At 40.1% G+C, this 13972-nt stretch overlaps 1 protein-coding gene across 3 annotated transcripts in view; it reads left to right on the forward strand.

Annotated features, from left to right (window-relative positions):
- The window catches only part of KNTC1 (kinetochore associated 1), a 75607-nt gene that overhangs the window by 41782 nt on the left and 19853 nt on the right, over positions 1-13972 (forward strand). For all 3 annotated transcript variants that reach the window (XM_073881233.1, XM_025889645.2, XM_073881234.1), the window contains exons 34-44: positions 1385-1665; positions 2265-2437; positions 2867-2964; positions 3401-3539; positions 4050-4106; positions 4590-4753; positions 5992-6096; positions 6482-6610; positions 7220-7336; positions 8141-8250; positions 10744-10948. In XM_073881233.1, the coding sequence (XP_073737334.1) occupies positions 1385-1665; positions 2265-2437; positions 2867-2964; positions 3401-3539; positions 4050-4106; positions 4590-4753; positions 5992-6096; positions 6482-6610; positions 7220-7336; positions 8141-8250; positions 10744-10948 (1578 nt within the window). The remainder of the gene's footprint in view (positions 1-1384; positions 1666-2264; positions 2438-2866; positions 2965-3400; positions 3540-4049; positions 4107-4589; positions 4754-5991; positions 6097-6481; positions 6611-7219; positions 7337-8140; positions 8251-10743; positions 10949-13972) is intronic.

A 13972-nucleotide genomic window follows, 5' to 3' on the forward strand; every position in this document is an offset into this window, starting at 1 on the left:
GTCATAATCTCAGGGTCGTGGGATTGAGCCCCACGTCAGGCTCCGTGCTCAGCTGAATCTGCTTCTCTCCCTCTGCTCATACATGCTCTCTCTCTCTCTCTCAAATAAATCTTTAAAAAAATAATAGTAATATTTGTGGTATCTATGTAGTGATGAAGAAAGTAGAAAAGCCATAGTGTTAACTGGAGAAAGTAATATATGAAATTAGCCATGTAGCCACAAAACGCTGGTACATGCTCTCTCTCTCCCTCTCAAATAAATCTTTAAAAAAATAATAGTAATATTTGTGGAATCTATGTAGTGATGACGAAAGTGGAAAAGCCATAGTGTTAACTGGAGAAAGTAATATATGAAATGTAGCCATGTAGCCACAAAACGCTGGTACATGCTCTCTCTCTCTCTCTCTCTCTCTCTCTCAAATAAATCTTTAAAAAAATAATAGTAATATTTGTGGAATCTGTGTAGTGATGAAAAAAGTGGAAAAGCCATAGTGTTAACTGGAGAAAGTAATATATGAAATTAGCCATGTAGCCACAAAACGCTGGTAAAAGACACTCAGAAGAAATACGAAGTAAGTGGTCACTGCTTATTAGATTAACCAATTCTCAACTCAGGTGTGTGTTTGTGCCCAGGGGACACTGTCTGAAGATATTTTTGATTGTCACAAGTAGTGCAAGGAGGGTGCCCATGGCCTCCAGTGGCTAGTGACGAGGGATGCTGCTACAATGCACAGGCAGCCCACACAACAAAGAATGATCCGGCAAGATCGAGAAACCTTGCTCTAAAGTGTGGCATCAAAACAGAAGGTCTAGGGGTGCCTGGGTGGTTCATTTGGAAGAGTATGTGACTCTTGATTCCAGGGTGGTGAATTTGAGCCCCATATGGGGTGTAGAGATTACTTAAAAAAAGAAGAAGAAGGGCTGACTCACTGTCGCTACTTGTTGGTATCCTTCCATGGGCCTCAGTGGGATTTTTTTATTGGGTCAGAAAAGTAAATTCCAGGTTTGGACTTAGCAGCCAACCAGGAGTTATTACAGAAAAGAGCAAAGCTGGGTTCTTAGAGCCACCAGGGTGGAATCACCCAAATCTAATACTTAATCTGTCTCTCCTGCTCTTCAGGCCCCACAACAGAGAATGATCTGACACTGAGAAATGGTGTCAGTAGTGCTGACACAGAAAATCCTGGGTTAAAATGGCTTTTCCTATTTTCCAAACCGTTTATGATATTGTTACTTTCATAACTTGAAATATAAAATCTTAAATTCTTAATTTACAAGGGAGTAGTCTTTGAGGGAGAAATAAGGAGAGGTTTGAGCCTTGCCGATGCTTTTTAACAATAGATGAAGTGAACAGATGTGACACGCTGTCCTGCTTGCCTTGCTAGGAGAACTTTGAGGTCTTCCTGTCCTTTGGAGATTACAGCAACAGTGCCCTGGTCGCAGAGCTCCGGGAACAGTACATCAAAGCTCACGAAGTCACACAGACCAAACACAATTCCCAGGGCACTGCAGAGCCTGCAGCTACTGAGGACAAGAGCCTCAGCGCTGAGTCCAAGCTACACAGACAGGCGCTGGTGCTGCAGGTATCCGTGCAAGAGCGGGAGGCCGAGCTGACCTTGAGAGCCTTAAACCACGGGAATCTGGAAGCAGCCCTGAGAAGGTGCAGGTGAGTCCCAGCCCTGTGCAGGCATGGCTTGTCTGAAGCAAGGAACACTTGCTTCCTTGACTTCTGTGGTGATAGGGTCAGGCCAGTGACATTTTCATTTTCACGGAAGTCATTCTTGGTTTCTCACTCTCAGAGCCTAGTTTGGGCTTCAGGGTCAGAAAGTGGTAACATAGGGGCGCCTGGGTGGCTCAATTAAGCGTCCGACTCTCAATTTTGGCTCAGGTTGTGATCTCAGGGTTGTGAGATCGAGCCGTGTCGGGCTCCACTCTGGGTGTGGAGTCTGCTTGAGATTCTCTCTCTGCCCCTCCATCCCCCCTCATTCTCTCTTTCTCTCTCTCCTTCTCTTAAAAAAAAAAAAAAAAAAAAGTGGTGGCATAGAAGGCAAGTAACTAACAAGGAGTTGTTGGGTAACCTAACTGTTTTGCACTCCGACAGTTGATGGTGTCCCAGATAAGTTTGAAGACAAAGCACATTAGATACCATGAATACATCTTAAAAACATTTTAAATGATGGTGGTGGTCATATATTAATCCAAGAAAGGCAAATGCATTTGCATTTGCTCTGTGTGCTCTAACTTCTGACACATCCTTTTTTCCAGAGACTTATTTAAGTATCACTGCAACGCAGACACCGGAAAATTGCTGTTTCTGATGTGTCAGAAGCTTTGTCACATGGTGGCTAACGACGTTCCGATGGCAACACCTGTCGGCCTCAATCTTCCTTCAGAAATACATGCGCTAGCTTGCCAAGCTGCCACCATCTGCAGCCCAGGTGACAAGATTTATAATACACATAGTTTTGTTTCATACTGGTCTTCCACATGCTGTCTTTGTACAAATGGACCTTGCTGTAAGGACAAAAGATCATTGTCTCCATTTTATAAAGAGCCAGTTATAATCGATCCTCCATGGGGATTACTGTTTGCAAATATTTACAGGTGTTAACAATGTCATTTCCAACTATTGATACTCACTTTGATGGGATTGTGAAATTCCTTGCCTCTCCATCTATGATCTTCTCAGCTGAGCTGAAGAAAAAAGTTGAACTGCATTATTTAGGGTAGTCAGAGCTTTGTGGAAACTTTTCTGTCTACCCTGTGGCTGCCTTTAGAATTTTGAATGGTAGTTACTGGAAGACTGTTTTCATTATTTCAAACACATGAAATATTGGTATAATGATTTTTCTCCCATTTTCTTTCAGATTTTTTACTAGATGCTTTAGAACTATGTAAATATACCTTAACAGCAGTAGAGCTTTCCAGGCAGTGCCAAATGGATGACTGTGGAATTCTAATAAAAGTAATTGCTTTTAAATTTCTTTTCCTTAAACAAAACCCCTACCCATCTTTTATGTACCACTTTTAAATCACTTGCATAGTTTACAAAATACAAAATCCACCTCTTGTGTTTTCTTATTCGAGGCCAGAAATCTCAAGGGCATGAGACCTATTTTCCAGTCACATTTATGGGCCAATTTAAGTTGCACTATCTTTTGGAATGTTGAGGCTCAAGCCAGGCATCTCTGGACATTGTCCTCCTTTTAAGAATAACAATTTAATTTAAAATGGCATTATTATGAGCCACAGACCTGAAGAAACAGACTCCACGGTTGGTTTTGACCCTCAAAACTGCATTTGGCTCTAATACATCTGCTCTTGGGTTCTGCCTGGTGAAGGTGGTAGTTGTGTTTTGGACTGTATTTACTTGTGTCATTTCCGTGTGATTTGGTATTCAGACTTCCTTCGGAACTCACAAAGATCCATATGAAGAGTGGTCTTACAGTGACTTCTTCAGTGAAGATGGGATAGTACTTGAGTCGCAGATGGTACTCCCGGTTATTTATGAATTGATTGCATCACTCGTGCCTCTCACTGGTAAATGTCACTTGTGTTGTTATTTTCCATGTATTTCTGCCTTATGCAAGTTTAAACTGCGGAGGTTTGGAACTAGAACCCCACATGGTAGTATGGTGAGTCCGCAGGCATAATACTGAGCAAAAGAAGCCAGACACAAAAGAAGACATACCATACTGTCTGATTTCATTTACATAAAGTTCAAGGACAGGCTACAAGGAAGCCGTGCTGTTGGATATCAGGGGAGTGGCTGGTTAGGTTACCTTAGGGGTGGGTAATGACTGGAATGGGGGCAAAACAGGGCTTCAGGTGCTAGTAAGGTTCTGTTTCTTGGTTTGGGTGCTGTTATATGGATATATTCACTTTATCGGGTTGTACGCTCATCTGTGTATTTTTCTATATATACTTAAATTTTTTTTACAGTGGCAGTTTACTTTAGGACATTATTTGATAATAGCACAATATTTAAATATCTCTTGGAATATGAGCGAGTTGTTTTATTTAGCTTATGTACTTTACTCTTTTTTGTAGAAAGCAAGAGACATCCCTTGGATTCTACAAGTTTACCATACCGCTCTATTAATGAAGGTATTTGACATCAGAAATGTACACTGTTGTGTTAAGATTTTATAAATACACCAATACAGAAATTCCTTGAAATCTTGGATACGAGTCTGACTTAATGTTCTTGATGTGGTTACTTAGTTATTACTGTTACCATATTATTCTTCCAGCAGGTCAGGAAAGTGTGTCATTTGGCTTATAACAGTAACTTTTATGTATCTGTTCATAAATTTGGTCTTCCCAATGGAGAAGTGGGTTTTTTTCAGCTAATGACTTAAGCATCTCAAAATAGACAAGTTACAATTAAACTTAGTTATTTTCTGGTTTAAATCAAGCCCATGTTAATTCATATACTCACTTTGAGAACCAATTCTATGACCTCAACTCCATTGAAGACATAGGCTGTCCCTGGAAACAATTTTCAGTAATAGGATCTTTCTTTCTTTGAAAAAATCTAAATGGATTAAAGTACTTTTACTGAAATAAAATACTTTTGTCATTTCACAGGAGACAATCTTATTTCACCTATTATAAACTCCATCTCTGCCCTGCTCCAGAACCTTCAGGAATCTAGCCAGTGGGAGCTGGCCCTAAGATTTGTCATTGGTTCATTTGGTACCTGTCTTCAGCACTCTGCATCAAGCTTCATGAATGCCAGTCTGAGTGGAAAGGTACAGTTTTGAGAACAAAATGCTTTCACTTTGGATGAATACAGATTACAAAAGCACTGCCAAACAAAGGAGTTTACAGTCCGCATTTTCTAGTTTGGCTCTGGAGCAAGGACAATGATAATTTGTCAGATTTAAGAAACATTTGTTGAGCAGCTGCTGAGGTTCGGGTATAGTTCAGCGTTCTTGTACTCGTTTCATACTCAATCTTGACAACCACCCAGAGAGTCTCCATTTTGCAAATAAAGAAGCAGACTGAGGGAAGTGAAATCAGTCATCTGAGGTTTTAGGTTGCAGTAGTGTGTCATCTTATTCCAAACCCAGTGACCCCATTAGGTTAAAACTCTATCTGCTATTTGTTTTACTGTGACCCAAATTATTATAATTATAACCTGACAGCATCATTGAAAAGAGTCTAGAAGACAAAGTACCTGTTGACAACATGCTTATGAGAGTAGTCTCAGGGAGAATTGTATTCACTTCTACTGTTCTATTGATATTTATTAAATGCCAATTAAAAAAAATTAACTTTGGGACGCCTGGGTGGCTCAGTCGTTAAGCGTCTGCCTTCAGCTCAGGTCATGATCCCAGGGTCCTGGGATTGAGCCCCGCATCGGGCTCTCTGCTCTGCGGGAAGCCTGCTTCTCCCTCTCTCACTCCCCCTGCTTGTGTTCCCTCTCTCGCTGTGTATCTCTCCGTCAAATAAACAAATAAATTTTTTTTTAAAGATTTATTTATTTATTTGAGAGAGAGAACGAGAGAGAGAGCACATCAGAGGGGGGAGGGTCAGAGGGAGAAGCAGACTCCCCGCTGAGCAGGGAGCCCGATGCGGGACTTGATCCAGGGACTCCAGGATCATGACCTGAGCCGAAGGCAGTTGCTTAACCAACTGAGCCACCCAGGCGCCCTAAATAAATTCTTCAAAAAAAAAAAAAATTTAACTTTATTTAAGTGTAACTTTCAAAATTGCACATTTTTAAGTGTATCACCCAATGTAGTCACCATGTCACCAACACCACAATCAAGATAGAGAATATTTGAAATGGTTCCTTTTGCCCCTTCCCAGTCAATTCCACCACCCCCCTCCCCTCCAGCCGTAGTGGTCTGTCATTGTAAATTAAATGCCAACACATTTTGCATATAATGATGAATTTTCAAAGTTCCTTAATATTTGAGGAAAGTTTTCAGAATGATGCATAGACAGAAATGGACCTAAAGATTCTTTTGTTCTTTTCTAAAAGTTGTTTGGAGAGGCTTCATTAGTTAAATCAAAGCATGTTGTTACGGAATTGAAAGAGAAAGCCGTTACATTTATCAGGGGAAATGCTACAACATTACTGCACAAAGTGAGTATCTGTTCTTGGTAAGCTCTCTCTTTCTCTTTTCATTTCCTCCTTTCTTCTGGTTGCTTCTGATTTCTCAGTGAGGATAAGAGTGAGGGATGGGGAGACGGTGTTGGGGGTTTGAAGAGAAGTGATGGAATTGTCACACAGGGGAGAGGAAAAGAGTTCCATGCTATATAGAACTTGTTAGAGTTGTTTCCTTAAATTTATGATAATGATAAAGGATGTTAAAATGAAGCAAACAAGTTGGAACTGAGTTACTCTAAATAACTTTTCATGAAACACTTATTCTTTCCTAGGGTCTGTAATTAAATTTAATAACAAGCCTTCAGAGACCAAATTTTGTTTTGATTGTAAAGAATGTTCTCTTGATGCTTTCCTCTGATAGGTGTTTAATTGTCGCCTGGTGGATCTTGACTTGGCCTTGGGTTACTGCACTCTCTTACCCCAAAAAGAAGTGTTTGAAAATCTCTGGAAGCTCATAGATAAAGCATGGCATAATTACGACAAAATTTTGGTATGACCGAAGGAAGAACAGCCTCAGTTCTTGAAGTATTAAAACATTTAAGGAAGAAATGAAATGGCTTTGCCCTCAGATCTTAAAGACTTATGCAAAAGAAATGTCAAGCTTACTCGCTTACTTTCTACCAGCTTTTCCTTGACTAGTGGCTCACTGGTGAATGTGTATGCAGGTTATAAGCATTGTTCAAACCAAAGAATTATATTTTTAATTTCTTAAATATGTATGCAGCCATAGAACTTGATTTCTTATACTTATTTTCAAATCTTAGACCCATGAGCCTGTTCTTTTTGTAGGACAAGTTTAACAGATGCAAAACTTCTCTTTGATATTCTTTGTTTTAAAATTTGCTTTTTGTGGGGGTTTTGTTTGCAGGATAACCAAAATTTGGCCTTTTCTTTGAAGGAAAGCCAGACTAAATTTATGGCATCATACTAAAAGTTGAGTGACCTAACTATTGTTTGAATAATGACTGTGTATCACGCAATATGTAACATTCCACCCTGTTATTACAAAGAGAGGTTATGATTTTCATTATTGGGTTTCATCTAAAAGGTATTGGAATGTATTCTATTTGCAACTGAATTTTATATTTTAATTTTTTAGGCAATATCTCTGGTGGGCTCTCAGCTGGCCAGCCTCTATCAGGAAATAGAAACGGAGCTTAAGTTCCGTGAGCTCAGTACTGATGCCCGGTGGGGTATTCGTCTTGGCAAACTTGGTGTGAGTATTCTTTGGAGTGCCATGAAGTTTCATCCATTCTGATGATTTTCCTCAGGAAAAGTTAAAACAAAGATCTCATTTTCCTTTTCTTCAGAGAAAGGATGTATATTGTGGACTCATAGATTTTAGTTATATTAAGTATACACATTGGTGTTTTCAAACAAATAAGGACCGTTTGCTTCATTTCCTTTTTTCAATATTTTCAAGGAAATTAGAAGGGGCTTGACATTTTTATATGCTTAGCTTTCTCATTTATAGAAATATATCTAACATTAACATCTAAGGTGTTTCAGACCTAGCCTTTAGCCTCCTACTTTTGTGCTGCTGTTTGGTTAAAGACAACATCAGTGTATATACAGATATACCAAGGTTTAAGTACTCCTACTAGGGAAAAGTCATTTTTCACTTTGTAAAAACAAACAAAACCCTATTTTCGTTATATTATGCATGAAAAACATTTTACCTTATTCGCAAATAGTGGACTTATCAGGAATGTAATCACTGCAGAAGTGGTATGTGTTTTGAAGCCTAATTCGTATGCAGTAATGGGACTGGTTATCGCTAACAACCACGCTTGACTGATGAAGAGCCACAGGTTAGTGTGACTAAGAGAGATATTGGACCCACAGCCAAATATACCTGAAATCTCAGAATCATGGTCAAGCTGAGTAGGATGATTAAAAAAACAAAAAGTTGGAGGAGTCTAGAAAAATATTTCTCTATAAAAAGGCAAATCACCACAGTGTCCTTATTCTAGTACATTTTACTTTACTGGGATTTTTGTTTTGCTCTTTTTATTTCTAGATTTCTTTCCAGCCAGTTTTCAGGCAACATTTTCTCACCAAGAAGGACCTCATTAAAGCTCTTGTGGAGAATATAGATATGGACACCAGCCTCATTCTGGAATATTGCTGGTAATTCTTTAAACCTTAGTGGTATTTTTTGCTGTTAGCTTAACGAACTGGAAGTCCTTACTGCAAGAACACAATAATAAAGTTGATTATTCCTTTTTTTTTTTAAGATTTTATTTATTTATTTGGCAGAGAGAGACACAGCAAGAGAGGGGACACAAGCAGGGGGAGTGGGAGAGGGAGAAGGAGGCTTCCCGCTGAGCGGGGAGCCCGATGTGGGGCTCAATCCCAGGACCCTGGGATCATGACCTGAGCTGAAGGCAGACACTTAATGACTGAGCCACCCAGCTGCCCCTAAAGTTGATTATTCCATGTGGTCCATGGACCTCTGATGTTTACTTTTGTTTATCCCCAAACTGAGTAAACCCCAGAACCAGATTAAATTATTTTAAGTTATCACCCTTTAAGTCCACTGTTAAGTGTTTCCCCAACTTGCCTCATGATGAACATCACCTGGGACACCCGATGGGGCACCTGATCTAAAATACAGATTCCTGGGCCCCTCCCTGGTAGTTCTGACTCAGCAGATCTGGGCCGAGGCCCAGGAATCTAATCCTTAATAAGGAGTTCCAGATGATCCCCATGTTCAGGAAAGTTTGAGAATATTGTTACGAGCAGTTGAACTTATAAATCAGATTAACTCAGGCAGGGTCATCTTAAATTAAGACATAATGAAAAATATGATTTAGGGAGAATTTTTAAAAGTAATAAGTGAATAGAGAAAACTAAGACTGAATGTTTTGTTTATAGATAACAGTTCAGTGTGATGAGTAGGAATAAATAATCTCAGGCATTATTTAATAAATAGGATGACCAGTTTGCTGTCACATTATCAGTTTCAAAGTTCTTTCACACACACCACCATTTAATTTTTTATAATTTTTATTGCATATTCTCACCAATTTATGTATGAGAAAACAAACCCCCTATTAGGTGACCCGCTCAAGGTCAAATAATAAGTGACTGCTTTTAAAATACTGAGTGCTAGGGGCACCTGGGTGGCTCAGATGGTTAAGCATCTGCCTTCGGCTCAGGTCATGATCCCAGGGTCCTGGGATCGAGTCCCGCATCGGGCTCCCTGCTCCTTGGGAGCCTGCTTCTCCCTCTGCTTCTCTCTCTCTCTCTGTCTCTCATGAATAAATAAATAAAATCTTTAAAAAAAAAAAACAATTTAAAAAAATAAATAAAATAAAATAAAATACTAAGTGCTATAACCCTCATCCAGTTGGTGACAGATGAGTGAAGTCTGAATTACTGTTAAGAGCACACTTCCTCACCAGGCAGGTACCCAGCTCTTCCTGTGGATGAAGGAGAGGTTAGTGAGGACCCTGGCTGCCACCATCCTGAACCTGCAAGTCAAAAGCTATAGACTGCTCCTAGCTCTAATTAGCTCCGACTAACTGTACTTTGAAATAACAAAACCATGCCATTCTTCAGTTTGGACTGCTACAGATCCAGAATGGGGTGCACACACTGTCTTGTTTATTAATTTGAACTCCTGGTAGATTTTTGCCTTTTGGTTTTGTAGTATTGAGCCCTTTTCTGAGATGTAAATAGCTAGAATAATGTCAAGTTCATTTCACATTCTTGTTGCTCGTGTGGTATTAATGATTTGTATTTGTGTGATAGTGACACTTTTACCCCAAGGAGTCCAGCTGAATAAATTTAGATGGCCTTTAGAATTTCGGGGAATGACTTTAAAATGGTCCTTCTTAAAGCTTTTCTTGATATTTTGGTTATTCTGTGCAGCAGATTAAACTACCATCTTATTGATAGGGTTTAAGACATTGGAATTGTCTCTGTCTATATTAATCTCATTCTTAATTTTTAAGTTTTTATTTTTCTAATTCAGATGGAACATATTAAAATCAAGGTTCCACATAGTCTCACCCTTCAGGAGTAATCGCTGCTAAAAGAGTTTGGCCTATATTGTTCTTTATTTCCCCTATGCAAATGCTAACATGCATTCTTTACACTCCTCAAAAACAGAATCATACTTTACAAACCATTTTGTAGCATGCATCATTCACTTAGCAAGATGTCTTACAAGACTGGGACATATAGCCCTTCCTCATAGCTCTTGAACTCTGGTATTCCTTTGTATGAATAAGTTATTTAGCTCCATATCAATGGATGGTTGAGTGGTTCTCAATTTTTAAATATTACAAACAGTTGTTGCAGTGGACATCCTTATATGTATATCTTGGTGACTTCTGCAAAGTGTATGAAAGTGGAATTGCGCTATGAAAGGAATTAAATATTTTCAATTTTATTACAAATTTCTCTCCAGTATTGTGCCGTGTCAACATGGCTGCCAAAAACAAGTTCTGATTTTTTAAAGGCAGTAATTAACTCTGATGGCAGGTATATGATCTGATAATGAGACTAGGCAATGAGAGGGTTATTGGAGTCCAGTGATGGGAACGTGTAGGGGAGAAATTGTATGGACACCCACGCATGCGGGGAAGTTAATGTGTAATGGAATACTTCTTTTAGCACATTTCAGTTAGACTGTGATGCAGCTCTCCAGCTATTCATCGAAACACTGCTACATACCAGTGCCAGCCAGAGCCAGGGAGACGCGAGCACGCAGTCCGCAAAGCAGCAGCACCCTAGACTCCTGGCCAAAGCCCTGGAAATGGTTCCTCTACTGACGAGCACAAAAGATTTGGTCATCAGTCTTAGTGGAATACTCCACAAGGTAGATGAAAGGGAAATGAATGTATCGGGTCACACCCAGCCGTCCCTCCAACCCTTAGTCTATTTAGAGATGTTGAGCAACAAGCTGGACATGCAAGTCCTATATTTTTTACAACTTTCAATTTTGATAATTTTAGATTTCTATCTTTTTAATAATTTAATACAACAATTTTCTGGTCTTTTTTTTTCTGAAAATAGAAATAACCTTTTTTTTTTTAAAGATTTTATTTATTTATTTGTGAGAGAGCAAGAGAGCACAAGCAGGGGGAATGGCAGGGAGAGGGAGAGGGAGAAGCAGACTCCCTGCCGAGCAAGGAACCTGATGTGGGACCCGATCCCAGGTCCCTGGGACCATGACCTGAGCCGAAGGCAGACGCTTAACGACTGAGCCACCCAGGCGCCCCCAGAAATAGCCTTTTTTTTTTTTTTCCAGATTTTTGAAAATAGTACACATTCTTTGAAAAGATCAAAGTAGAAGTATAAATTAAAAAGTGACATTTCTCTATAACCCCATTCCCATAGATAAAAATGTTAGTAGTTTGGGGGCGCCTGGGTGGCTCAGTTGGTTAAGTGACTGCCTTCAGCTCAGGTCATGATCCTGGAGTCCTGGGATCGAGTCCCGCATCGGGCTCCCTGCTCAGCAGGGAGTCTGCTTCTCTCTCTGACCCTCTTCCCTCTTGTGCTCTCTATCTCTCATTCTCTCTCTCTCAAATAAAATAAATAAAATCTTTTAAAAATAAAAAAAAAAATAAAAAAAAAATGTTAGTAGTTTGGTGACTATCGTAGGCTAAAGATCCTACCCTGTTACTCTCTTTTTATGACAATACACATCTTTCTCATTTTTAACAGATATGTATTATTCCATAGTGTGGAAGAAACATACTGTATTTAACCAGGCCTTTAATGGATGGACATTTAAATTGTACATTTCACTATTATAAGTTGTTACAATGAGGGGCGCCTGGGTGGCTCCGTCGTTGGGCGTCTGCCTTCGGCTCGGGTCATGACCCCGGGGTCCTGGGATCCCCCCCCACGTTGGGCTCCCTGCTCCGCGGGAAGCCTGCTTCTCCCTCCCCCACTCCCCCTGCTCGTGTTCCCTCTCTCGCTGTGTCAAATAAATGAATAAAATATTTAAGAAAAAATAAGTTGTTACAATGAAAATCTTCATATATATACATATTTGCCCTCTTGTCTGATTATTTCTTAGTAGATCTTTATGAGAATTAAAACTTTTAGGTTGAAGGGTCGTTTCTTGGGGGAGTCAAAGTGGGTGGAAGGGTAAAAAGGATTAGAAGACTACAAGAAATACTTCAGTTTTATATTTTGCCTGAAAATCAGCTAGAAATAATATAGACTTGCTCAAAAGTTCTAGGTACTACAGAAATCATCTTCCCACTTAGTTCAGTGTTATTCTTTTGACTTTATTTGGCATTTAAGAAATGGAAAAAAAGTAATGGTGTGTGGGCAGAAACAAAGAACAAAGAGAATACTTCCTTTCTTTTTATGAACATATATAGATGCCACGCAATTAATTCTGGCATTTCAGTATATGATGAGAGCAAGAATGCAATCCTTTGAAAAACTTTTGCTTGGGGGTCCACACTTTCAGTTACATCATTTCCAAGAAAAGGTCCATTTCCTCCTATTGTACTTCTCCTGTTTTAAATGGAAGACATAGAATTCTAGTGGCACCTGGGTGGCTCAGTCGTTAAGCGTCTGCCTTCGGCTCAGGTCATGCTCCCAGGGTCCTGGGATCGAGCCCCACATCGGGCTCCCTGCTCCGCGGGAGGCCTGCTTCTCCCTCTCCCACTCCCCATGCTTGTGTTCCCTCTCTCGATGTGTCTTTCTCTGTCGAATAAATAAATAAAATCTTAAAAAAAAAAAGACAGAATTCTAATTAAAACATCTTACAAGGACGCCTCGGTGGCTCAGTTAAGTGTCTGCCTTTTTTTTAAAAGATTTTTTTTTGTATTTATTTATTTGACAAGTAGAGGGAACACAAGCAGGGGGAGTGGGAGAGGGAGAAGCTGGCTTCCTGCGGAGTGGGGAGCCTGATGCAGGGCTCAATCCCGGGACCCGGGGATTATGACCCGAGCCTAAGGCAGACGCTCAACAACTAAGCCACCCAGGCGCCCCTAAGTATCTCCCTTTGACTCAGGTCATGATCCTAGGATCCTGGAATCGAGTCCTGTGTCGGGCTCCTTGCTCAGCAGGGAGCCTGCTTCTCCCTCTGCCTGCCGTTCCCCCTGCTTGTGCTCTCTATTTGACAGAAAATAAATAAAATCTTTTTTATAAAATTTAAAAAATAAAAAATTTTACAAAATTATGAAATTTTAATACATTTATTGTTTCTAGATTTTTAGTACCCTAGGAACAGCTTTCTTTTTAAAGTCACTTCGGAAACATTTTAAAGAACATTTGTTTATCCTGATAGAACTAATAAAGAGCTAATTTTGAGCTAAGAACATTTCAGGGTTTTTTTGTTTGTTTGTTTTTGAGGGAGAGAGCACCTAAGCAGGGGTAGGGGGGCAAGGGCAGAGGGTGAAAAAGAATCCTAAGCAGGCTCCACACCCACCATGGAGCCAGACACAGGGCTCAGGGCTCGATCTCATGACCCTGAGGATCATGATCTGAGCTGAAGTCAAGAATTGGACACTTAACTGACTGAGCCACCCAGGTGCCCCCATTTCAGTTCACTTGTATTTTTATTTTTTAAAGATTTTACTTATTTGACAGAGAGAGACACAGCGAGAGAGGGTACACAAGCAGCGGGAGTGGGAGAGGGAGAAGCAGGCTTCCTGTCGAGCAGGGAGCCCGATGTGGGTCTCGATCCCAGGACCCTGGGATCATGACCTGAGCTGAAGGCAGACGCTTAACGACTGAGCCACCCAGGTGCCCCTTCAGTTCATTTTTAAAAGAATAATCTAATCTAACACCATAGTGCAGTGAGATTTTATATTTGTAACCTGTGTTGATGACCATAATTGAATAAAACCATCTCCTGGCCTGACCATCTTAAGTTTTG

Source organism: Callorhinus ursinus, unplaced genomic scaffold (genome assembly GCF_003265705.2).
Source record: "Callorhinus ursinus isolate GAN/ISIS: 27379988/994484 unplaced genomic scaffold, GSC_fseal_2.0 scaffold41, whole genome shotgun sequence".
Lineage (NCBI taxonomy): Eukaryota > Metazoa > Chordata > Mammalia > Carnivora > Otariidae > Callorhinus > Callorhinus ursinus.